Source organism: Cryptomeria japonica, chromosome 5, assembly GCF_030272615.1.
Source record: "Cryptomeria japonica chromosome 5, Sugi_1.0, whole genome shotgun sequence".
NCBI classification, from domain to species: Eukaryota; Viridiplantae; Streptophyta; class Pinopsida; order Cupressales; family Cupressaceae; genus Cryptomeria; species Cryptomeria japonica.
This window is the reverse complement of record NC_081409.1, coordinates 730,319,847-730,347,246: the sequence shown is the minus strand read 5'-3', so window position 1 is coordinate 730,347,246 and position 27,400 is coordinate 730,319,847. Positions and strand designations below refer to the sequence as shown.

Here is a 27,400-nt window from a genome sequence, read left to right as displayed (position 1 = left end):
TGGATGTGCAAACTAATAAAGAATTCGATTTCACCTATCAAAGACATTTCAAAGTCCTTTTTCATTTGTCTTGCTAAAGTTAAACTCATGTCATCATCTCCTCCAAATATGATATCATCTACAAACACTTTTGCAATCAATAACTCTTCTCCATCTGTTTTCAAGTAAATATTGTTGTCTCACTGGTTCTTTGAAATCCAATCTTTATTATATGTGAATTGAGTCTCTCATACCATGGCCTTGGTGCTTGCTTTAACCCATATAAATCTTTATGTAGTTTGCATACCATGTCCTTGTCTCTAGTCAATGCAAACCCATTCAGTTGTTCAATGTAAACCTCTTCTTCAAGAATTCCATTAAAAAATAAAGACTTTACATCCATTTGGTAAACCTTGAATCCTTTATATGCTGCAAATGCAAGTAGCATTCTTACTCCTTCAAGTCTAGCAACTGGTGCAAAGGTTTCTCTATAATCCTCACCTTCTTCTTGTGCACATCCTTTGCAAACTAGTCCAACCTTGTTCCTAACCACTTCACCATCTTCATTCAGTTTTTTTCTAAACACCCACTTAGTACCAATCACATTTTTATTAGCTGGTCTAGGGACAAGTGGCCAAGTGTTGTTCTTCTCTATTTGATCCAGCTCTTCCTCCATAGCCTTTATCCAATTATCATCCTTGAGAGCTTACCTAGCTGTCTTAGGTTCTACTATGGAAATGAGACAAGCACTTTCTTTGATCTTTCTTCTTGTTTGTACTCCAACATTCCTGCCACCAATTATTTGATCTATAGAGTGATTCAACTTTACATATATAGGTATAACCGGTTCCGGTATAGAAGTTTCTTCTTGTTCTTCTTCATCTTCTTCATCTTCTACCAATTGAGCAGTATCCTCCATACTATTCTGCTCAACATCATTTTGAACTTCTGGTTCAATGATCACTAGCCTCTGTTCATCTACTGCATTAGACTTGCTGGTATCATCAGATTTGTTAGAAAACTCACCAACTTTTACATTAATGCTTTCCACAATGTTCTTGGTTCTTTTGTTAAAACACTTGAATGCTTTACTCTTAGTTGAATAACGAAGGAAAATTCCTTCATCACTCTTAAGATCAAATTTATTGGTACACTCATCTCTCTTTATGTAACACCTATTACCAAAGACTTTGAAGTAACTAACATTAGGAGTATGACCATACCATAATTCATAGGGAGTTTTATCATTACCTTTCTTAACCAATACCCGGTTCATTGTGTAAACAGCAGTGCTGACTGCTTCTCTCCAAAACATCTTAGGTACATCTCCTTGTATCAACATTGTTCTTGCTGTTTCAACTATGGTCCAGTTTCTCCTTTCTGCAATCCCATTCTATTGTGGTGTCCTTGGTGCAGATAGTTGCCTCTTGGTTCCATTTTCATCACAATATTTCATAAATTCAGCTGATGTGAATTCTCCACCCCGGTCAGATCTTAGGCACTTTAGATTCTTACCGGTTTCTTTTTCCACTAAGCCTTTGAATGCCTTAAACTTGCTGAAATCTTCAGACTTCTCCTTAAAAAATGTAACCCACATCATTCTTGAATAATCATTAGTAAATATCATAAAATATTTGTCACCTTGAAAACTTCTATGATGGAAAAATTGTCATTGATGTCAAAGTAATTTTTGTGATTGCCTATACAGTATGCAGTCAAAAGAATATGTTATAATGCAGTATACTCAGTATACAATGAATTTTTCAGTATTTATACAGTATGCAGTGAAAAGGAAATTGTCGGGTCAGTTGGAGAAGTCAAAGCATTTATAGTATTGAGTTTTGACTCCAGTAGTAGTGACTATACTAAAAGAAGAATTACGGAGCGTTCAAATACCATATTATAATTTCAGTAATTAAAATGACATCTATATGAAACACAATGAAGAGCGGTGCAGTTTATCTTAGACAATTGCAATTGATGATATGTAAATCTGTATAAAGAAAAATAGTAGCAAAGACATTTGATTAACAAGCAAACACATTACTGGTTGCAACAGGCAGTGACATAACAATAATATTAATAAGAATCAATGACAAAGCAGTGATTCATATTGGCAATCAAAGAAAAACATTAGATAAGACAAAAGATTTTGTGTGCAACACATAAGACAAAGTAATGCCACATAAGACAAAATCAGAATGAGAGAGGGGGACATTTGTCGAAATAAAATAACAAAGGCCCAAAAGACAAAAGACATTTAAAAAGTTGAGTTTGTTTCCTAAAGACAACGAAAAAAAACAAGAGAAGAATAAAACAATATTGGTGGGGCCCGATACCAAACCTTGTTCTGGAAATTATGTTGAGGTGGAGTATAGAGTTTACGTGGCATACAATTTTGATATACCAAAAGTTTTGTGGCAGTTTTAATTAATAAACAAATGATCTATTATTAAAACAAAAGGTGCAACTTCAGCCATAGCTATATTGTTAATACACGATATTAACATGTTAATAAAACTTCAGTTCAAAAGGAAGTCAATAAAAGAGAGAGCAATTGCATTAGGAGGTTAATAAAGACAAGACAAAAATTAAGAAGATGATAAGGGTGTTAATATTCAGAACGGTGGACAAAGCCTGATTCAATAATGATATGAGTTACACGTTGACAATGATTAGTTAGCAATATGTGATGATAAGATATGAGTTAGAACGCCACGATTCATTGTAAAGATGATTACGCTGAGTTTATACAAGTCAAAGAGGTGCAGTTTATTGTAGTTACCAAAAGCTACGATTATTAAGCAAACGGGTTTTGTTTAAAAAGAAAGACACTATCATTCATGGTTGTTAAAAAAGTCACAACCTTTATGGAAAGATATGTATAAAGATATATAAGTAATATTCAAATCATTTAGTGGTGAGTGAGAGAAGTGTGTACTATATAATGCAAAATTATAATTTAAAAGGGAAAATCTGTAGGCATATGTTGTGAAGTTAATAATTGTATACAACTGAAGAAGAGAGGACCATTATGCTGAAAGTATAAGGAGAGATACAAAAGGATCAAGTGCAGATTTAAATAGATAGTGCAAGTGGAATATGTGCATGGAGTATGTGATTAATACTAGAAGGAGAATAGCACATACGTGTGAATGTGTGTGAAAAATAAAAGATCTTTATGTGAAGAGTGTGTGTGTAAAGATCAATCATTGACACAAAATATTGGAATACGTATATGAAGATTATTCCAAACTTCTGAAGAGAATATAATGCAGATTTAAAAAGGACAAAGCAGTATCATGTAGTGATAATTTTATGAAGAGGTTGTTATCAAATTTGTTGCAAATTTATTGTCACCATATCAGCAGGTTGAAGAAAGAGTTTGTGAAGAAAAATAAAATCCATCATCAATTGATATAACAACATTATCAAGGTGGAAATCAGATTTATGTGAAGTGGGTTGGTGCTCACTAATTTTGGATTAGGAAGTTGGTGCTTCTAGTGGGTTGGTGCTCACGAATTCTGATTTGGGAGTTGGTACTTCCAGTGGGTTGGTGCTCACAAACAAACTTAGGGGTTGGTCCTTCTAGTAGGTTGGTGCCTACGAATATTGTAATAGAAGAATTATATAAAAGCATTTATTGCCATGGTTTTCTCCCTCATTGGGTTTCCACGAGAAAAAAATATTGTGTTCTTTGTGTTCATTATAAGTGTGTAATTCGTTAAAGTTCCAGTGTTATTTCAATTTGTTTTTAAAAATGGGTAAAATTATATAATATACCGATTTAGCCCCCCCTCTCAGTATATTTGAGTGCTCTTCAATTGGTATCAAAGCCAGGTTCCTTTGGAGATAGTCTTATAGCTTAAAGGAATATCCTAAAGAGCACCATGACAGATAATTATGCAACAATTAGAAACCCAATCTTTGATGGGACAAATTATGCATTTTGAAGCATCAAGATGGAAGCCTACTTGAATGCATTTGGTTATGATGTTTGGAAATATGTGGTATATGGTTACTCACCTCCATCTAATCCTCCAACAGATCAAGAAGGAAAGAAGAAAAGTGAGAATAATGCCAAAGCCAAACATGCTCTTCTGTGTAGCCTTGCAGATTTTGAGTTCACAAAGGTCATGCATTGCAAATCAGCCAAAGAGATATGGAACAAATTGAAAGGTATTTATGAAGGGGATGAGAAAGTAAAAGAGGCCAGACTACAATCTCATAGAATGAAATTCAAAAGCCTTAAAATGAAGGAAGATGAAGTAATAGCCACTTATTTTCTGCGTGTGGATGAAATTGTGAATGCAATCAGAGGACTAGGAGAAGATATTGATGAAAAGGTCCTTGTTCGAAAATTGATAAGATCCTTGACAATGAAATTTGACTTCAAGATATCAGCAATAGAAGAAATGAAGGATTTGGAAAAGTTGACAAAAGATAAATTGCATGGGATTCTCACAGCCTATGAAATGAGAGTTGAACACAAACCATCACAAAAGGAGGTATCCTTCAAAGCATCAAAGAAGGGTAAGAATAATAATTATGTACCAAATGAAAGTACAAGTAGTGAATCAAATGAGGCAGAAGCTTACTTCATGAGAAAGTTAAAAAAGGGTAAAGGCAAATACAAAGGAAAATTCGCATTCAAATGCTTCAATTATGGCAAGGTTGGGCACTATGCTTCAAAGTGTCCCCAAAATGAAAGTGAAAATAGTGAAGAGGAGAAAAAAAACTATTCAAAAAAGAAAGGAAATAAATCCTTCAAGAAGAACTTTTCAAAACATAAGAAGAGCTTCTACTCTAGGCAAAGCTCTAGTTCATCAGAAGAAAACTTTGAAGATTGTACCAGTAGTGATGGTGAAGAGTGTTGGCATTTTTGATGTTTATGTTGTGATTTTCATTGATGGACACACACTTGCATTGAGATCCCCTTTATATGTATGAGCTAGAGCTCAACTGGTATCTGTTCCAACTAGTATGTTGTATTCTAGTCTTTAGACTATTGGTGATTTTGCAGAATGTGTTTCCCGGTCTGAAGCGGCATGTCGACCCCAAGCGGTTCGTATATCTCAAGCGGTACAAGGGAGAAAAGCGGCATAACACATTCTTACCAGTCTTCATTTTTGTCAAATCGGCAACTGGTATTTTGTATGAACCGGTAATACTCTGTGATGAGTTACTAACCGACATTTTGTGATGAGTTACCAATCCACCAATTGTTTGACGGTGCCGACACACTGACAACGCTTCTTTTGTCGTGTTACTGAGTATGTCTAGATTCATTGAACCTAGGAAATTGTAATGTAATTCTATTGGACCGACATGAAATTAGATTCCTTTTAAAGGACATCATGTCTAGGGTTTTAGGTTGTTACTAGAAGGGTTTATGTTGTGCTAGGGTTTAAGGTGGTTGATGAGTTGTTGTAAGAGTGATCTTATCCGAGAAGATCAAGTTGTAATTGAGTGAGAGACAAAGAAGATTGAAGTAATTCTAGAATGCATTAGCTGTGAGCTATATTGGATCTAACCAAGCAGTCTGTGCTATTAGATAGATCAAACACTTGTTGATTACTCACATCTTTGACAAGTCTGTAGCCCTTAACCAGGTAGGCCCAAAAGCCTTTTGTAAAATCCTCTAACAAGGTGGTTCACCTCTATGAATCTAAAATCCTCTAGCAAGGTAGTCTTTAATCAGACTTATTTCCTAACAAAGATTGAGATTCCTAACAGGATCTATTTTGGTGAAGAACATTGTAAGACCTGAACTGGTCTGACCTTAATCGGTCTGGTTTCTATTCTACAGATAGTGACTTGTGAGTTCCATCTCACTGTGGTTTTTCCCATTTGGGTTTCCACGTCAAATATCTTGTGTTATGGTTGTATTTCTTTTGTGGGTGAATGCTTTATTTGCATTTTGGCTTGCATGTGTGATAACCGGTCTGTATGTTAAAACCGTTTTACTTGTTTATCTTTAGACCGTTGAAGTGTTTTAGTGCAGAGATTTTTGGTATACTAATTCACCCCCCTCTTAGTATTCATCAATTGGTATCAGAGCCTACCTTTCTATAAGTTTAACCACTTGGAAAGAGATATGGGGGAATACACCTTGAGGGAACTTACTCAACGGCTCACTCAGTTTGAGCAAGCCTATGATGATCTTATGGTCAAATACAAGGCATCTCAAGCAAAAAGGAGAGAACATGCAAAAAAGCTGATGGAGCTATCTAAAAATAGTTCTGCAGATGAAGCATCTATGGAAGCCATGATAGCAGAAGTAAATAAGTTGAATGAATCAAACTCCAACCTAAGAAAGGAGTTGGAAGGACTGACTATCCAGTTTAGTCAAGAGCTTGAGAACCGGAGGAAAGCTGAAGATCTGGTGAAGGACAGAGATCATGAGATCTCCAAATTGAAACAAGAGATTAGTGCACTGACTGCTCACCTTCATGAGATCAGAATGGAAAAAGAAGGAGTACAAGATGAACTGAACATAGCCATCTCTAAAAATGCAAGCCTAATGGAGACAAATACTACTATTTCCAAAGAACTCTCTAATTCTAAGGAAATACTTGCTAAGTTCAACAAAAGTACTGTTAAGCTAGAGCAGAAGCTTGAGTCGGCTAGACCAGTAAAGAATACCAATGGAATTGGTTTCTCTGGATATGAGGAAGGAGAATCCTCAGGAACAAATGCTGAAGCATCAAAGAAGCAACTGACATTCAAAGGAAAAGGTAAGCAAAAATTCAAACCTGTTTGCTTTAACTGTCTTAAAGAAGGACACACTGCTAATGTATGTAGGAGCAAAGCCTACAATAATTTTCCTTACTTTATTAACAATGTATCTAGATCCAATAAGTTCATCGGTCATTGTTATGAATGCAACAAGTTTGGGCATAGAGCATTTGAATACAGGTCTGTGATGAATAACACTGAAAGATATCCTCAAAGGACCCAAGGAGTTGGTCCTGAACCTTTTGTGAACCGGAACCACAACCGGTTTAATGTCTTCAATCATCAGCCAAGAAGCGGTGGCCATCAAGTGGCAATCAGATGGAGAGAAAATTGTATGATCTATCATGGTCATGGTCACACTGCTACAACATGTAGAAGGAAGAATGGAAACATGAACAATGGACCTTGGCGAGCACCTGGATTGGTTTGCTACCACTACAACAAACTGGGTCACATTGCAAGATTCTGCAGAAGTAGAAATAGTATATCTGATGATATACCGGTCAATTCGGAAGGAGAAATTGAAGTTGAAATGGTTCAAGCGGACATGAACAAAACCTGGAGGAAGAAACCAACAATGTTGGAAGAGGAACTGGTTTTTGTACCTAGTGTGGAAATATCAGAACCGACAAACTAAGCTTCAAAAGGCTTAGGGGGAGCAAATGGCAAAATGTTTTCGAACCCCCGGTTCACACCGGTAAAAGACCTTAACCGGTATGTGATACTTGTCGCTTGGCAGAAGACCGAAAATAGTAAAAAGGCAAATTAGGGTTTACGCCCTAATAGAGGAGCATTAATGGCGGTAGGTGAGAGACATGTATAAAAGCATTTTTCAAATCATTTCTCACTATCTATTTTCAAGCGAAGAAATTTTTTTCAAAGATAAAAGCGAAGAAAAGGCGATTTGAGCTGAGATTTCAAGAAATTGACAAATCATGAAGGAGATTCAAATTCAAATTGTCAACGGTCAAGTGGAGAACACAAAGCGGTGATTCGGCAACTGATGGAGTGTGGAGTGAAGGAGAATCAGAAAGCCTTAAATTCGCATTTTAAAGGTAATTCTCGAGTTCTTAAAATAGTCTACAATGGCTTCCGCATCTCATACTAGTTCTAGTGCATCCATTGAGTCCGAAAGTTTCATTCAAAGGAAGTCAAAATATAATGCCCTATCACAAGTTCCGACTGGTGTGATAGTAGAAGAGGGAATCTCCGACTACATAGACTGCAAAATAGAAGACCTAGGGTCTTTAGCTATTCACACCCAGTTAGGTTTATTTTGTGGCAAGGATAAGAAGATCAAACCGAAGTTTAATATTTTGGAGAAGAAAAAGCTCCACAATGCTGTTTACTTCCTGGAAGATTTTATAGAGGATCATATTAGGATCATTTTGAGCAGAGTCCATGGTGACAAGATGTACCTGGAGAGGACGCATGATATCACACCATAGACAATTCATACAGTCACTGGTTTCTACAACATAGGGGAAGTGCCAACCCTAAGAACGGTAAGCAAAACTAGAATGGCCAAGCTCACCAGTTCAATGAGTGACTCACGAGGCATGATAGTAAATCCTATCAAGGATGATTTGGTGAAGTATGCGTGTATGGTTATTGGATACCGGACATTCTCAGCCAACAGGATTAACTCTGTATCTGCTACAGTAGTAAATGCTGCTTACCGGATGATAAAGGAGGATGCATCATTTGATCTGTGCACCAGTATGCAGAGACAACTCCTGTTGAATCTAAAGGTGATCAAACAGGATAATGCACTTAGGTTCAAGTTTGGACAACTACTGGTAGGGTTGTTCTTCTATTTTCAAGGCGACTTCCTAGGAGTAGGAGATGTTCAATGGTCCCCTGACCAACCGGTAACCAAGCAGATCAAGGAAAGCATTCAAGCAATCGGAACTGGTTACCCTGATGTGCTTAACAAGTATTTTGATGAGTTCAGACCAAAGATGAGCCAAAGGATGAGGATCTCAGGTGATATCATCAAGAAATATGAAGATGACATCTGTTTCACCATCCAAGTGGACAAATGCTTAATGGAGGTTGTTGAGCCTAGAATGGAAGAAGTGGAGCCAATGGGCTATGAGGTGATGTATGATATGCTGGAAGGGTATGCCTCAACCCTTATTGCCTCACCTCTTGATCCTAAGGCAAAGAGGACCGGAACCTATCTGGAAAGGATTGCACTGGCTGAGGAACCCTCTATTAAGAAAGGAAAAGAACTGGCAGCAAAGAAGGCAAAGGCAGTGCCTACAGCATCGACACTGGCTACTACTGCAACTCCAAGAGTGACCAAGCAGTCACCTGCAAAGAAGAAATCGGAAGTGGCACCGGCAAAAGTCTTTGAAAGAAAAAGGAAGACTAAGTCAAATGAACCAGACTCTAAAGAGATTGAGTCTGAGGAGATGCCAAAGAAGGCCAGACAGACGAAGAAGATGAAGAAGAATGAACCGACAGCATCTGGAGCGGTAAATATTGATATCTCCTCATATAAACCTTTGAGACATTGTCAAAGAACAATAAAGAATATTAGGAGAAAATTGCTTCATGACTTAGTAGATTATTATGATGATTTTTGTGATGAGGAGAAAGAAGAAGTACTACAGGAGATTATTATTTATTTGTGTAAAAATGACCGGTCGCTATCAGAGATTAAATCTCAGACACTAGATTCCTTATATAAGGCATTAGATAATAAATGGCGCATTGCCATAGAAAAAAATTGGAGATTAGGGAAAAAGTCTTTGCACAGTACTTTCCCGACCTCTCAAACTCAGAATTATTTGATGTTTTGGACCAAAATAAAGGACTCTTCTTCACAAGGAGAAGAGGACTCTGGCTGTTAGAGGGAAGAGTTGATGATGTCGAAAAAGACACTCATCAACATATGAACCATGCTATCCAGACTCACAAAGCATGTCTGGCCAACCGACAAGAAGAAGAAGAACCGGTTATATCCAAACCGGATGAAGTTTTTGATGAAGAAGGAAACCCGATTGAAGAACCAATCGACACTATTGATGTTGATGCCCTAGACATAGAAGATGTCACTTAGGACATACCTTCTAAGGGAACATAATAGGTGCAACAGGCCGAACAGGGCAGTGAGCAAGCCGAGGACAGACAGGAAGTGGCTAAGGAACAAGCAAAGAAGAAGAAAAGGGATGAAGATGAGAAAAAGCAGAAAGAGGAAGAGAAGAGAAAAGAGGAAGAGGAGAAAAGAAAAGATGAAGAGAAAAAGAAGCAAGAAGATAAGAGGAAAAAGAAAGAAGAAGAGGATAAGGAAGAAAAGAAGAAGAAGGAAGAAGAAAAGAAGAAGAAGGAAGAGGAAGATATAGAAAAGGAAAAGCAGAAGGAAGAAGAAAAGAAGAAGAAGAGGAAGAGAAAGAAGAGGAGAAGAGGAAGGAAGCTGAGAGGAAAAAGAAAGAAGAAAATGACAAGGAACAAGAAAAGAAGAAGGAAGCAGAGAAAAAGAAGAAGGAAGAAGAAGAAAAAGCAGCGGAGAAAAGCAAAGCGGACAAGGCAGCGAAAGTGGTGAAGAGCACACAGATGGAGACTCCGAAAGGCAACTAGGAGTCAAGCCAAACCAACTGATATCATCAGTCCTATTGATCTCTAGTCTGCAAGTGAATCGGAGCTAATGCAGAGCATCAAGGTTGCTCAAGAGTGCCTTGAAATCATTCGAAGGAAAAAGGAGCAAGATATAATTCAAGCGATTGTATACACCCTTACCGGTTTGATCCCCGGTACCAATCTTCCCACCACTGAATCATCACTAGTACAACTTAAGCTAATATGTACTGTAGTGGATGATCAGGTGCAGAGCTTGGAAGAAGCAGTTGAGGCACATGTCAAGAAAGAGCATCAAAGGGCTCTTCACATTGCTCTAGTGAAGAAGTTGAATGAACTCCGGTCTGAACTACTGAAAGACCAAAAGGATATAAGGGATGCTTTGGATGAGGGAAATCTGCTTCTAAGCAAAATCTGTCAACCCCATCTATTCTACGATGATGTGCTAGCTGAGAAGCAAAAGCTTGAAACGGACTTAAAGTCTTACTTAAGCACATTTAAGCCACCTTATGATTCCTTTGCAACTTATGGGCAAACTGTTCACCAGTTTCGGATCCAGTCAGCCAAAATGAAGCAAGAGATCAACACACATTCTAGAGACTTGCAGGAGCTACAATTGGTTTTACTTCCACGTCTGCAAATTCTTCAAAAGTGTTATCTGAACCTGGATGCCTTGACAGTTACGCAGGAAATGAGCACAGTTGATGCCTTGGAAGAACAGGTATCCCAGATGCAAATAGAGAAAGAAGTGGCCACCTCCCTAATTGAGTCCTGGTCTCTATCAATGAAACAATTTTTGTAGGACTATAAATCAGTTTTTGACAAGTATTATTCCTTGTTGTCATAAACTTTTATTATTTTAATGGAAACAGGGTTGTTCAACGGTACTTTGTCATTGTTGGCAAAGAGGGAGAAGTACTCTATCTATTTTGGAGAAGTATAGGGAGAAGTATTTGGCTTTAAAATTTTGCTATCTACTTTGATATATGCTTTGATATTTCAATGTTTATGCTCTGTATGCAAATTGCTATACATTGTATTGATTAAGGGATAGTGTATATGCTTAGGGGGAGTAATTTTGTTAATGGCATGTTTTTGTTGTAAAACACTTAGATGTCAAAATTTTATTTTCCTAAGTGTTGCCATCAATGCCAAAGGGGGAGATTGTTGGCTTTTTTGATGTTTATGTTCTGATTGTCATTGATGGACACACACTTGTATTGAGATCCCCTTTATATGTATGAGCTAGAGCTCAACCGGTATCTGTTTCAACCGGTATGTTGTATTCGAGTCTTTAGATTATTGGTGATTTTGCAGAATGTGTTTCTCGGTCTGAAGCGGCATGTCGACCCCAAGCGGTTCATAGATCTCAAGCGGTACGAGGGAGCAAAGCGGCATAACACATTCTTACTAGTCTTCATTTTTGTCAAACCAGCAACCGGTATTTTGTATGAATCGGTAATACTCTGTGATGAGTTACCAATTGACATTTTGTGATGAGTTACCAATCCATCGATTGTTTGACGGTGCCGACACACTGACGGCGGTTCTTGTGTCGTGTTACTGAGTATGTCTAGATTCATTGAACTTAGGAAATTGTAATGTAATTCTATTGGACTGACATGAAATCAGATTCCTTTTAAAGGACATCATGTCTAGGGTTTTAGGTTGTTGCTAGAAGGGTTTATGCTGTGCTAGGGTTTAAGGTGGTTGATGAGTTGTTGTAAGAGTGATCTTATCTAAGAAGATCAAATTGTAACTGAGTGAGAGATAGAGAAGACTGAAGTAATGCTGGAATGAATTAGTTGTGAGCTATACTGGATCTAACCAAGCAATCTGTGCTATTAGATAGATCAAACACTTGTTGATTACTCAAATCTTTGACAAGTCTGTAGCCCTTAACTGGGTAGGCCCAAAAGCCTTTTGTAAAATCCTCTAACAAGGTGGTTCACCTCTGTGAATCTAAAATCCTTTAGCAAGGTAGTCTTTAATTGTACTTATCTCCTAATAGAGATTGAGATTCCTAACAGGATCTGTTTTGGTGAAGAACATTGTAAGACCTTAACCGGTCTGACCTTAACCGATTTGGTTTCTATTCTACAGATAGTGACTTGTGAGTTCCATCTCACCGTGGTTTTTTCCATTTGGGTTTCCACATCAAATATCTTGTGTTATGGTTGTATTGCTTTTGTGGGTGAATGCTTTATTTGCATTTTGGTTTGCATGTGTGATAACCGGTCTATATGTTAAACTGTTTTACCGGTTTATCTTCAGACTGTTGAAGTGTTTTAGTGCAGAGATTTTTGGCATACTAATTCACCCCCCCCTCTTAGTATTCATTAGAAGAGATCCTCTTCATGGCAATGAAAGTTGAAGATGATGAAGATGAGAAAGAAGTAGAACAAGAATTTACTTGTGATGAAGAAGATGTAGATCTTGAAGAGGAGTTACATTATGCATATAAACAAAATGAAAAGCTAAAAAGAAGGGTCTCAAAATACAAGACACAATGGAAAGAATCAAGCAAGCTCATTGAAGATTTGAAAGTGCAACTAGAGGAAGCAAAGAGGAATGAGGAGGAAATAAAGAATCAGCTCAAAAGAAAAGAGGAAGAATGTAGCAAATTAAAATCATAAATTGTCTCCTTAAGAAAGGATTCAGAGAAATTGCAAAAGTTTGACAACAACACCAAAAAGTTAGATAAACTTCTCAATTCACAAAGACCTACATATAACAAAACAGGTCTTGGCCATATTGAAGATAAAAAAGAAAAGGCTACTAGTTCAAAAACCTTGGATACCTCATGGAAAGTAGTGGAGAATAAAAGAAAGAAGAATGTTCCTCAAAGAACTAATCTTCCTTCAAATGATTTGAAAAGATCTCACCTAAAGCAATCATATGTACCTAACAATTATTATCTGTGAGGCCTCACCTCAACTCAGTCTGACATTCAGTGGATTTTATATTTAGACTATTATGGATACTTTATTTTGATGCATTTTGAGACTTAGAACTTATATGATTTCAGGATTTGGATAACATTGCTATGTTTTGATGATTTACTTATATGCTTTATGAGATAGAACACTACATGATTGTTAGATAGGATGATATTGCAATGATAGATGTCGTTATTAAAATTGCAAGACTTTACTATGATAATAGAACTATGATGTATGGTTAAGTTTATGTGAATTGGAATGAAATTGCTTATGTGAAATTGCTAGATAAAAGATGTATTTAATATGTGCAGATGAAAAGTGTGTGCAAGTGATGATGTGTATTGTTATTCCTTTGAATTATATTATATGTGGATATTTGAAAAGTACTAATGTGTAAATTGAGATGTGCAGGAAATATACCATGTGACCATGGAAAATTACGGAGAACCAAACCTAGACTTATGTATGTTCGTAAGGCAGGGGTTGTCTATTTGGAGAGACAACACCCCGTTTGTGTTGTATTTTATTCGTAACAGTATATGCTGCATGAGTGTTAAGTGTTATTTAAATTTAATGTGTAAAAACCACAAGAGACAATTTCATGTTTTAATTTGTAAAAGTGTTTTATTTGTGTCACTTGACATATGTGTGGATTTAAATTTAAATGTTTTATTTTTGTCTCTTGGTGGGAAAGTGTTTAACTATAGTTTTTCCTTAAATAATTTAAAGTGTTGTCATAAATACTTTGGGAATATAATCTTTGGAGTGGTCAACATATGTTTGACCCGAAAATAAACTTCAGAGGGGTTTAAAATGGGTTAAATGAACACCTAGGGGTAGTTTAATAGGGTTTTCTAAAGCCCATAAAGTATACCTAGGGGTTAGGGGTAATTTTAGGCAAGTTTCTACTTTTAAATGATCTTTTTGACGCTTTAAAAATTGGCTTTTTTGAGTTGTGCGAAAATTGAAAATTAGAAGTTTAAATTTAATTGAGATTTTTCCTATTCGAATGAGTCTTTTTGCTTTCTGCTTTACTTTCCTTTTTGGTTTTTAGAAACTTGTGAGAACTCAGAGAATGAGCTTCTTAAGCAAGATTTTGAGAAATTGAGGGTAATCACCCACTCTCCATTTTTGGAGACAAGAGAAATTTTGAAAAGAAAAAGAATAGTTTTGGAATAAAAAAAAAAATTGACTAAGGGTAGAAGAAAGAAGATTCGTGGATTGGGCAGCTCTTCCTCAAATATTATACTACCATTGGGCAGATTAAGGTTGGTTTGATTATTCTTAAAAATGTCTATTTTTCTTGTATGTGTTTGAGAGTATGATTGGTGAAAGAAATCTGTGTTTTTGTATGTCTTGTTTTAGAATTTCATTTGAAAATCTTGCGTTATGCTTTGTTGTGTTTTGGGAGTTTTCTCAAGACCTCTTACTCTTGGGAGAGAAGAGGATCTTGTGGGTGGTAGCAGTGACAACCCTCAAGTGAGAGACTCTCGTTTGAGAGCGATCACAAGGGATCTTTGTGTGACCCTTGTTGCATGGCCTGTTTGTGCAATGGGGGTCATAAGGAGGGATATAAGGCTAGAATGCCTTTGGGGGCATAAGGAATATGGGGTTGAGATTCTTGATGTATTTATTGTGCCATGACGTGGCTACTTGTTTTTCCATACTTGCAGTTCTCCTCAGGGTATTGGTCCACTACCACCCTTGAAAAGATCATCACCAAAGTGTGGTGCTGTGTAGCCAAGATGGGAGTGTGCCTGAAAATCTATGTGTGTATTTTTGTCTTCTTGGAGTTTGCATGTTTGTTACCCATCTAGGAATTGGTTCTCCGAGCTCGAGGGTGGCTACTAGTTAGCCTAGGCTGGGAGGTGAGCACTCTGTGGTCATTTTGTGATTTATTATGCAGGAAAGTCAGGAGAAGAGAATAGGAATAGTGAAAAGATGCAGGAGATTATTGTTGAAGATACTTAAATCTATTTGCAGTTATTTGTTTAAATTTGATAGTAGAAATATACCCTCATTTGTTGAATGAGAGGCAAGTTGTAATTTTGAAATAGGACATGAGATTTAGTATTGTAGTTAAATAAAGAAACATCTTGTAATTTTGCAGAATATTGAAAGAGTTGTAAAAAGCCAGATATGCTTCTATTTTCTACTTTGAAAAGAAAAGGGTTGCTTGATTTGCATGCAAAAGTTTTTTTTTGAAATATAAAAGAAAACCAACTTTTTAATAGATTTTACCTTCATTCTACTTGTAGAAAAATATGGGTAGTATTTATTGTTAATATTTTAATGAATGTATGCATGTTGTTTTAAAGGTGAATATTGTAGTTTATTTTTTTCTATTGTAAGATCTAAGCTTTTTTTTGGATCCTAGACAATAATAGTAGCAAAAATGAAATTTCACAATTAAGTTAGGAATAAAATCAAAGCATTCATCTCTTCTAATTCCTTAATTTGAGTTTAATAAACTTTAGATTATTTTTTTAGTTGCTATTAAGTTATTGATTTCTATGGTTATTTAATTGCAAGATATAAATCTATAACTATTACTTTCCTGTTATCTTATTAAATTTATTCACCTTAGACTCCAGCAATATCATATTTTTGCTTTTGATAATATCCAGAAAAGAAAAAAAAAAAATTAGAGTGTTAAATATATAGAAATTTCTTCTAAACCCTATATTCTTAAAACAAATGAAAAAGAGAGCCTAAGTTTATTTACCAAATATATATATATTTAAATATATATAAATAAATATATATATAAATAAATAAATATATATATATATAAATAAATAAATAAATATATATATATATATATTTAGCATTATGAGTTTACTTTGTTATTTTGTTTCTTTTATAAAAAAAATTGCTTATAAAATTAGCATTGAGAAATATATATATATATATATATATATATTTAAATTTATATTATATATAAATTAAAAAAAAAAATAAACAAAAAAAATGGGGCCGAGCACTGTGCATCGCACAGTGAACGGCGGTAAGCCACGCATTGTGCAATGCACAGTGAGCGGCGGTGCCGCGCATTGTGCAAAGCACAGTGAGCGGTGGTGCCGCACACTGTGCGTTGCGCAGTGGGTGGCAAGGCCGAACACTGTGCAGTGCATAGTGGGCGGCCATGGCCGAGCCGCCGCCTTGGAAACCCCCCCGTCGCTCCTCAATAAACCTGCATCAAAAAATTTGTGGCTGCCGCCATGGGGTTTCGGCCCTGTGGAAATTAAATGGGAATCAAGAAAGAAGAATTAAACCCTAGCCCGGGTAGGGCTAGGGTAAATGAAATAAAAATAATATGTTAGATTAATTTAGTTTAGAGTCATTTAATATATATAAAAATAATAATCCCTAATTAGGGTTTGTATGAAAATTTACTTTTAAAAGTAGTGTAAAAATCTATATTTAAGATTAGATAGGTTTTTCAATATAGATAGACGTGGGAATTTTAACCCCAACTAATTATTCTATTAAATTAACTAATTGTGAAGCCTTGATTAAATAGAAAAAAAAAAAAATAGGGGAAATTAATTTCTCAAAAACTAAATTGGATTTTGGAAAGATAATTTTCCTCCCCGGATAATGTCATTTAGAAAATTAAGTTGACACTTTAATCCATTAATTTAATTAATGATTTAAAATGAAATTCAAACAATATGGCTTTATGAGAGATCAATTCTTATCTTCGTCTACCCATTTAAACGAGTTTAATAAATTAAACTAACGACTTTATTTGACGAGAAAATAAATTAAAACATTTAGTTTCCGCAAATGATTTTTAATTAAGTTTTGATATGTAGTTGTATCAAGAGTTAGTTTGAACCTTGTTATGACCAACATGTTTAAACATGTCGTGAAAGCAAACTTTGTTAATTAACTAGTTGTTTTAAAAAAAAAATTCATTCCGTTTTTGCCCTAAATTTTGGGCATGACATTATCCTTTCAATGGACATTGTTTTTCATGCTACAAGTTTGGTCATAAAGTAGTTAATTGCAGAAGTTACACTAGAAATGTTTGTAACCTTACTCAAAAGAATTACAATCCATTTTCTCCTCTAATGAATTATGATGTAATGTGCTACAAATGTCACAATTTTGGGCATAGAGCTCGGTTTTGCAGAACTATCTTTCCTAATCTACCAAAGCAAAATGAGAAGGAAGATGCACCTATCGAAAGGGAAGAAAAATCCAAAATGACTTGGAAGAAGAAACAGAAAGAAGAAAAGAATCCTTATTTGTTCAAATAGCTCTCCATGCCAAGAACAAGAAGGATAGATGGTATGTAGACAACGGATGCTCAAGACATATGACAGGTGACAAAAACAAATTTATCTCTTTTAAACCAACATACAAAGGAACAGTAAGATTTGGTGATAACACAAAAAGAGATATAAGAGGTAAAGGAACACTTAGCCTAGATCATGGAAAAACTAAAACTGAAAATGTGTTGTATGTCAAAGGTCTAAAAGAAAATGTGTTGTAAGCCAACTTTGTGACCAAGGGCATAGTGTAACATTTTTGCCAAAGGGATGTGAGATTAAAAAGGATGGAAAAGTTATTGAAAATGCTCATAGAACTGCAAATAATTTATATATTCTAAATGAAGTAAATGAAGAAACACGTAATCTTGTTCATGAAGGTGAAAGTTGGTTGTGGCACAAAAGGTTAGGCCATCTTAACTTTGACAATCTTGTCAAAATCAGCAAAAAGGAAGTAGTGGGGGATATGCCTAGAATTACAAAGCTACCAAACATCATTTGCAAACAATGTCAACTTGGGAAACAAACCAGAGCAATTTTTAAATCTAAAGAATACACATCTTCGAAACCTCTAGAACTTATACATACAGATTTATGTGGACCAACTAGAATAAAAAGCTTGCAAGGAGAAAGGTATTTTATGTTATTAATAGATGATTATTCTCAGATGACCTGGGTTGCCTTTCTAAAGGAGAAATCAGAAGCTCTTGGAAAGTTTAAAGCTTTCTAAGAATTAGTTGAGAATGAAATGTATGCCAAAATAAAGTGTCTTAGATCAGATCGAGGAGGAGAATTCACCTCCAATAAGTTTGAATATTTTTGCACAAAACATGGGATAAGAAGACAACTTTCAGCAACAAGAAGCCCACAACAAAATGGAGTTGTTGAAAGAAAAAATAGGATAGTCCAAGAAATGGCAAGAGCCATGTTGAATGAATAAAAAAATGTTGATACTTTTTGGAAAGAAGCTGTTCACACAGCTGTATACATCTTAAACAGGGCACAAATAAGGGTGAACAATGACAAGACACCTTATGAATTATGGAAAGGAAGGGCTGCGACTGTTGACTATTTTAGAATTTTTGGTAGCACATGCTATTTAGAAGGGATGAAGAAGATTTGGGCAAATTTGATGCTAGATCAGATGAAGGAATCTTCCTTGGATACTCCACAAAAAGCAAAGCATACAAATGCTATAACAAAAGACTTCACAAAATAGTTAAAAGTGCCAACGTGAGGATTGATGAAGGCAAACAATTTGAAGAGATTGTAGAAGAACATCCTAAGGAAAAAATTGAAGAAGAAGAGTCAAAAGAAGAGAGTGAAATGAGGAACAAGAAAGCTTTGAAACTCCATCAAAGACACCCTCAAAGACAACATCAAAGTTTGTTCAAAGAAACCATCCAGAAGATTTGGTAATTGGAGACTTGTATACAAAAGTTCAAACAAGGAGAAGACTTTCCAACACAACAAAACATGCCCATTTTTGTCTACTTTCCAAAATAGAACCAAAGAACTTTGATGAAGCAAGTGAAGACAAGTGTTGGATAAAGGCAATGAATGAAGAATTGGACTAGATTGAAAGGAATCACACATGGGAGCTTGTTCCAAGGCCCCAAAACAAAAATGTTATTGGAACCAAGTGGGTCTTTCATAATAAAATGAATGAGGATGGTGAAATTACAAGAAATAAGGCAAGACTTGTGTGCAAAGGTTATGCACAAGTGGAAGGGATCGATTTTGAAGAAACATTTGCCCCAGTTGCAAGATTAGAAGCCATCAGAATGTTTCTAGCCCTTGCAAGTCATAAAGGTTTCAAGGTATACCAAATGGATGTAAAACAACCTTTCTAAATGGAGATTTAGAAGAGGAAGTGTATATTGAGCAGCCTGAAGGATTCATTCTATTGAAACAAAAAGACTATGTGTGCAGATTAAAAAAGGCTCTCTATGGCCTCAAACAGGCCCCCAGAGCATGGTACTCCAGATTAAACAACTACCTTAAAAAACAAGGGTTCAAAAGAGGAGCTGTAGACAGTAATTTGTACTTCAAAGATGAAGGTAATGATTTGCTAATTGTAGTTGTATACATAGATGATATTATTTTTGGTGGTAGCAAAAATAAGATGTATGAAGAATTTGCCTCTAATATGCAAAAAGAATTCGAAATGTCTATGCTTGGAGAACTTTCCTTCTTTTTGGGATTGCAAATTTTACAATCAAGTAATGGAATATTTCTTTCACAAACAAATTATATTAAGGAGATGTTGAGAAAATTCAGAATGGAGGATTGCCACCCTGTGAGTACCCCTATGGTCACAGGTTGCAACCTTAGTAAAGAATATGAATCTCCTGATGCAGATCAAACTCAATATAGATCTATGATTGGGAGTCTTCTCTATTTGACAGCTACAAGGCCAGACATTATGCATGCTATTGGTGTGGTTGGACGGTATCAAGCAGCACCAAAGGAAACACATGTGCAAGCAATAAAAAGGACCTTCAAGTATTTGAAAGGTACTATTGATTTTGGGTTGTGGTATCCAAAGGGTGATGATTTCACTCTCAAAGCATACACAGATGCAGATTGGGCGAGTGACACATGTAGATAGGAATCTGGAAATCATCAAAGCAAATCAATATTAGCCTAGTTCAATCACGAAAACTAAAATGTAGTGATAACAATCCTAAAAACATTCAATGAAAACATGAAAACAAGATATTCAATATGAAATCTAAGCAAACCAAATGCAGATGTCTCCTTCATGTGGCTCCATTGTCCTTCTTTCTCCTTCAAATTGCTTTTGTTTTGTGGATCTCATCTTAAAGTGCATAAGCATGATGTGAAAGCAAGTAGACAAGATTGTAGCACAAGAATACTCGAAGCATGATTGATTCGACCAGGTAGGGGATTTGAAAATGCGATCAATTGGGGATCAGGGACCTTGATTGAAGAAATTCATCCAATTTATAGACAAATTGGAGAAAAGATCAAATTAGCATGAAGAGATTCGAATGGAAATTGCAAATCAAGAATGACAAATATGACAAATTATGACAAATTTGCACTTTCTATGCAAAATTGATTGATTGATAATTATGAAAAAATTATGACAAATTTCTATGTCAAAATTGATTGATTGTCAATTATGACAAATTATGACAACTTTGCTATGTCATTCCCATGAAATTAGGAGAAAAATAGGAGAGAATTGAAATTAGGTGAATTAGAAAATTAGAAAATGAGGAAATTAGGAATTAAGTGAATTAATTAACAATTATTTATTTATTAATTAATTCACAAAGATGGAAGAATTAGTTAGCCAATTAAATAAACATTTAATTGTGACAAGAAGACCTAGGATAAATAAATAAATTATTTAACCTAGAGGGAGAAATGACAAACAAGGTTAAATGACTAAATCATGAAACCCTAGAAGATGAATTAGAAAATGCAAGGATGACAATTAAGTCTTGACAAAAGATAATTGATATCGATTCGATCATGATTCTGACTGACAAAGGACCAGTGCTGACAAATGATTTGATTGATAAATGCGCCAATTGATGAGGAACAATGACTAATTGATCCAAATTGACATGATTGAGAAGGATGACGATCGATGACAAATTGATCACAAGATTGAAAATGACTACAATCGATGACAAATCGATCGCAAGATGACAAGATTGAAAACGACAACGATCGATGACAAATCGATCACAAGATGACAAGATTGAAAATGACCACGATCAATGACAAATCGATCACAAGATGACAAAATTGAAAACAACAACGATCAATGACAAATCGATTGCAAGATGACAAGATTGAAAATGACAACGATCGATGTCAAATCGATCGCAAGATGACAAGATTGATAACGACAACGATCGATGACAAATCGATCGCAAGATGACAAGATTGATAAGAGGATAAAACCCTAATTAGGATTGACGATGTCCAAAATGAAATCAAATTGACGATGTCAAAATATGACAAACGAGCACGCACATTGATGCGACAAGATAAGATCGACCAAAATCATGACAAATATTGCTATTGACAAGACCAAATTCGAAAGCAAGACAAATGAAGAATGTAGAAGAAGGACTCGATGCTCGCAAATGATAAAGACCAAGTGTGAATCATAGGAGAAATGTTAATGTGACACAAAAACCCTAAAATAAGGCAATGCACAAATGTTAAAGTATGATTCTGCAAGCGTTGACCATTTTTAGACGTCTACAACACATATGATAGAAAAAGCACCAGTGGAGGGGCTTTCTTCCTTGGCAACAATCTTGTATCTTGGCTAAGCAAGAAACAAGCTTCAGTATCTCTGTCTACTGCAGAGGCAAAGTATATTGCAACAACAACATGTTGTACCCAAGTATTGTGGATGAAACAAACCTTGCAAGATATTAAAGTTGAGTATGATCATCCTATCTCCATGTATTGTGATAATACGAGCACCATCAGCATGTCAAAGAAGCCAGTCATGCATTCCAGAACAAAGCATATTCCAATCAAAGTTCATTTTCGAAGGGAGCAGGTTTTTGAGCAGCAAGTAAGGTTGGAATATATCCCAACCAAAGAGCAGTTAGCAAATATTTTTACAAAGCCTCTTTCAAAAGAGACTTTTGAGTACCTAAGGGAAAAATTAGGAGTAATATCACTTTGATGTTCTGATTAAAATGCAGGTTACATGTAGTAGAAGGCCCCTTGCCATTGATGTCAAAGGGGGAGAAATTGGAGACATGGGGAGCATTGGACTAAGGGGGAGCATTAATTGTCATTCATTTTAAAAGGTTGCCATCAATGACAAAGGGGGAGATTGATGGAAAAATTGTCATTGATGTCAAAGTAATTTCTGTGATTGCCTATATAGTATCCAGTGAAAAGAATATGTTACAATGCAGTATACTCAGTATACAATGCATTTTTCAGTATTTATACAGTATGCAATGAAAAGGAAATTGTCGGGTCAGTTGGAGAAGTCAAAGCATTTACAGTATTGATTTTTGACTGCAGTAGCAGTGACTATACCAAAAGAAGAATTATAGAGCATTCAAATACCATATTATAATTTCAGTAATTAAAATGACATCTATATGCAGCACAATGAAGAGCGGTGCAGTTCATGTCAGACAATTGCAAATGATGATATGTAAATATGCATAAAGAAAAATAGCAGTGAAGACATTTGATTAACAAGCAAACACATTACTGGTTGCAACAGGCAGTGACATAATAGTAATATTAATCAGAATCAATGACAAAGCAACGATTCGTAATGGAAATCGAAGAAAAACATTAGATAAGACAAAAAATTTTGTGTGCAACACATAAGACAAAGGAATGCCACATAAGACAAAATCAGAATGAGAGAGGGGGATGTAGACACCCAAAATTGTCCAGTCTAATTGAATAAATATTTTATTTATTTAATTATCTAAGCTTAATTCTTCTATTAATTAAATAAATCTTTATTTATTTAATTAATTCATTTATCCTCTTCTAGCCTTATTTCTCATTTAAATAAATACATTTATTTATTTAAATTATCCTTTTCCTAAATTAAATAAATATCTTATTTATTTAATTATCCCACTTCTTCTATTAATTAAATAAATCTTTATTTATTTAATTAATTCATTAACCTTTTCTACGCATGACACATGTCATTCATCTCTACCTACCCCTTTCATTATTTTATTATTTCTTTTACCTGCCCTCTAATCATAGCCGACCTCCTTTTACACCTCTCAATCTTATCCCTCCATTTCATATAGTGTTTTCTATATAAGGAGATTCTTTCTTCATTATCAAATACCCCTAATCAATCATTTCTAATCATTCATTCTAATCAATATAACTACTAGATGAATTGACTACACTATGCTTTTGAGCATATGCGATCCTACTTGCAACCACATTTCCGTTCTTTGTTGAGCTCTTGTGCATGTAAAATCTGAGAGCAAATATATCAAGCAAGATCAATGGAGATAGGAAGAATGGAGATCCAAACCCTATTGGACATGTGATGGTATAATATTTTTGATTTCATTTGATTTGCATTGTCTTAGGTAATCTTCATATGTTATGGTGGATCTTTGTTGTTGTTAGGCTAGGGTTTTGTGGTTGAATCTATTTAGTCTTTCAACATTATTGTTATTCATTTTCACCATATACATTTTGGCACGCCCCATGGGACATGGATTTTTCTTAGATCTATGTTTTTGCAGATTTTTCTAACCCTATATTGCTATTTTGTAAAACAATTTGGAGAATAACCTTGTGCAGCTAGGGTTTTGGACACAAAATCAAGATCTTGGAGAGATTCGATCATATCTCACAAATGGCTATGAAATTTTGCACCAAAATTTTTTTGCAAGTTTAAAAAAGTATCAAGAGCTCTCAATCCAAAATTAAGAATTTTTGGAGCACATTTTCATTTTCTATGAATTTTTTATGATTTTTCATAAAAAATTATTTTTGAGAGTAAATGAGAGAATTTTTTGGATTTTATTACATTTTTGGAAATCTCTCATAATTATACATAGGATATATTCTTTGTGATTTTAATTTTGATTCAAAATATTTCCCTAAAAATCGGATCTTTAAAAATTAAGGTTTTTCCTTATTTTGATCAGATCTCACAAACGGCTTTAAATTTTGGCAGTAAATTTTTTGTGCAGGTCACGAAAAGTATTATAAAGATTTTGTAAAAATTTCAGATTTTTTGGATCATTTTGTCAATTTATATGAATTTTTTATGATTTTTCATAAAAAATTACTTTTGAGAGGAAATTAGTGAATTTTTCGGATTTTCTTACATTTTTGGAAATATCTCAGAATTATACATAGGATTTGTTCTTTTTTTATTTTAAATATGATGCAAAATCATTCCTCAAAATTTAGATCTTTGAAAATTAGGGTTTTGCATTATTTTACTCATATCTCACAAACTGCTTGGATTTGTTGTAGAATTTTTTTTATGCAATTTTGAAAGACTATTAGGACTCTCCAGTAAAAATTTCAGATATTTTGGATCGATTTTTCATTTTATATGAATTTTTTATGATTTTTCATAAAAAATTAATTTTTGGAGCAAATTAGCAAATTTTTTGGATTTTCTTACATTTCTGGAAATTTCTTGAAATTTTACAGTTGCTCTTTTTTTATGATGAATTATATCTTTGAATTGGTCAACAAAACGCATTGTTGAAGACCCCTATTTCACAAAGTCTTTTGGATCTAAAATTTACCTAACTTGTGTGCTTGCAGGAAGGGGTGATCATTTGAAACAATCCAAACTACTAATAAATCTTTGTTGCAGGTCCTTGGAAAGGGTTTTTGGATTTTTATTGTGTGCCTTGTTTTCATAGACTAGCAAACACTTCAACTGGTGCACTAAAATTGAATCATTGTCTTTTGTGTCTTGAGCAATAGGCTCTTTTTGTTTAATCTTTAGAGGGTCTGTCTTCCTGTGTGGTCATTAGGACTACTAGCGAGAAGAGAATGACCCAAGTGGTAGCAAGGAAAACCCACCTCTTCCGAACCACTATAAACAACTGTATTCATGGTGAAAACTATGGATAACGTGTGCTGATTAGTTCATACCGACACTATGTCTCCCCATAAACCCGTTTGATCAAATTTATTTGATCAGTTGTAGGGCGTAACCCCTCCTTGCTGGGAGCCTTCTGTATTTATAGAGCTGAAAGTGCCGCATGTATGGCCACACGAGCGGATGCCCTTACTAGCACCTTTTTGTTTTAGAAGCCCAAATCCTTCTAGTTGTTGGGGCAGGAGGTCGGACCTCTGGTAGCGGCCCACACACATACGGTTCTTAGTAGAGATACAAAGTTCGCCACGGGGAGTTTTCATGGGGACTGATGCTTGGCTGACCCAAGAAGTGAGTGCCGAGGGTGGAGCCAGTGAGGTCAAACATCTAAGTATCCGCTCTGAATAGCGTAGCCTCGAGGGTAAAACCTCATGTGGGATCAACAACTATTGTCTTGGCTAGCCATAAGAATTGTGTTTGACTTATTTTAAACATTCAAAACATTCAAGACCAAACAGAAAAACATTGTGTCTTTTGTGTCTTCAAGTGTATGCAAAACAATTTTACATCAAACAACACACTTTTCTTGGAGTAATTTTGAGTCTAAACACTTGCAAACATTGAGTCCTCATCAACATTGTGTCCTCTTGTCATGAAAAATAGTCAAACATTCAGATTTGGTCACAACCAACAACTTCACAAATTGGAAAAATTTTACAGTCCATCAAACAAGAGCAATCAGTTTCAGAATTCTTGAGCTTCCTAGGTTATTTCTCCAGGTTTTCATCTAGCATTCAACTTGTCTTTGGGTCTCACAAAGTCCATCATTGCTTTACACCTTACATTACATTCACATTTGTCCAAACTTGAGTCAAAAGGTCACTTGCTTGTCCTCATCATACTTTGTCAACACACTACATACAACAACACTTTGCTAAGTGGTCCCTCATTAAGGTCTATCACCTTTGGGTCTCATTTGGTTTTACTTAGAGTCAAGGTCAACTTACCACATCAAGAGAAACTATCCTCTCTTTGGAAGTCACACCTACTCTACTACATACATACTTGGTCTTACACTTTGGACATTGCAAGTACACCTCAGATTCATTTACATTCCATCCAACTCTTGGTCTTCCATACTTTTTCCATTTTTCATCTAGTCTCACACATCTCGATCAATACCTAGTTCATGGTTGAAACCCATCTTCAAAAATCTAGGAGAAAAACTAAAGAGGCTCAAGAATCCGCGAACATGAGTGTCTATGAGTATGACAATGATGTCTTTTTCAATACTGATCATAACACATTACCTGACATGGATGTCTATAGAAACATTCCAAATGTTGAGAACATAGACACTACAAACAACAATGATACACACAATGACAATATGGACAACTTTTCCGTACATTCAACAGATGTGGAAGAATCCATTATGGATCCCCGTTTCAATCGATTGGTTGAGGAAATAATGAGGAGGGATAGACAATACTTTTTACAAATGATGGCACAAAGTGGAGCCAAGATACCTCATGATTTTGACATGTCTCAAATAATGGAAAATCGACCTTTGCAACAACCTCACTCTAACATGGATCAAAGAAGGCCTAATAGTGGAGGAAATAGAGGACCATATATGGTACCTAAATCACCATCATCTTTGCTTCAAAAACTAAAGGTCCCACATACACATGGTCAAGTATATGATACTCACCTTCGCAAACCATTATGGAAGTCTTATGCAGAAAGATATGCTCAATCACATACCAATACTAAGGACCAACCAACAAAGCAATTGGATATTCAAAGGCATGCTCAAAATTTGGACACAAGGAAACCCCATGTCAGATTTGGGGGAAACACATTAGAACATGACATACCTGTAGAGTATGGTATACATGGACAAAATAGATATGGCGTTCCTCAACAGGAATCTATACCAAGTGGTCCATATATGCAGCATCACTATAGACCTCCTCCATATGAACATGTGTATGATCAATATCATCCATATATGCAACATGCTCCTCCTCCAATTGGTGCCTCAAGCATGGGGTATGGTCCAAGAAGTCGATCTCTACCTAAGAGCAATTTGGAGCAACAAATTAGGGACTTACAAAAGAAAATGGAGGACATAAATACACCGAAGCCAACATACACAATGAGAGACATATGTCCTTATCCATTGACAAGAGCATCCCAATGCCTCCTTTTCCTACACACTTTGTGATGCCTAAATTTGATAAGTATAGAGGAAAAGGGGATCCTAAGGCACACATAAGACAGTTTTTCACAGCTTGCATTGAGGTAG

At 35.4% G+C, this 27,400-nt stretch overlaps 1 protein-coding gene across 1 annotated transcript; it reads left to right on the top strand.

The window, feature by feature from the left end:
• The first annotated feature begins 3,942 nt into the window (after window positions 1-3,942).
• On the top strand, window positions 3,943-4,866 carry LOC131876135 (uncharacterized). Its single transcript, XM_059220928.1, has one exon. The coding sequence runs from the start codon at window positions 3,943-3,945 to the stop codon at window positions 4,864-4,866; it is 924 nt and encodes a 307-aa protein (XP_059076911.1).
• The last annotated feature ends 22,534 nt before the right edge of the window (window positions 4,867-27,400 follow it).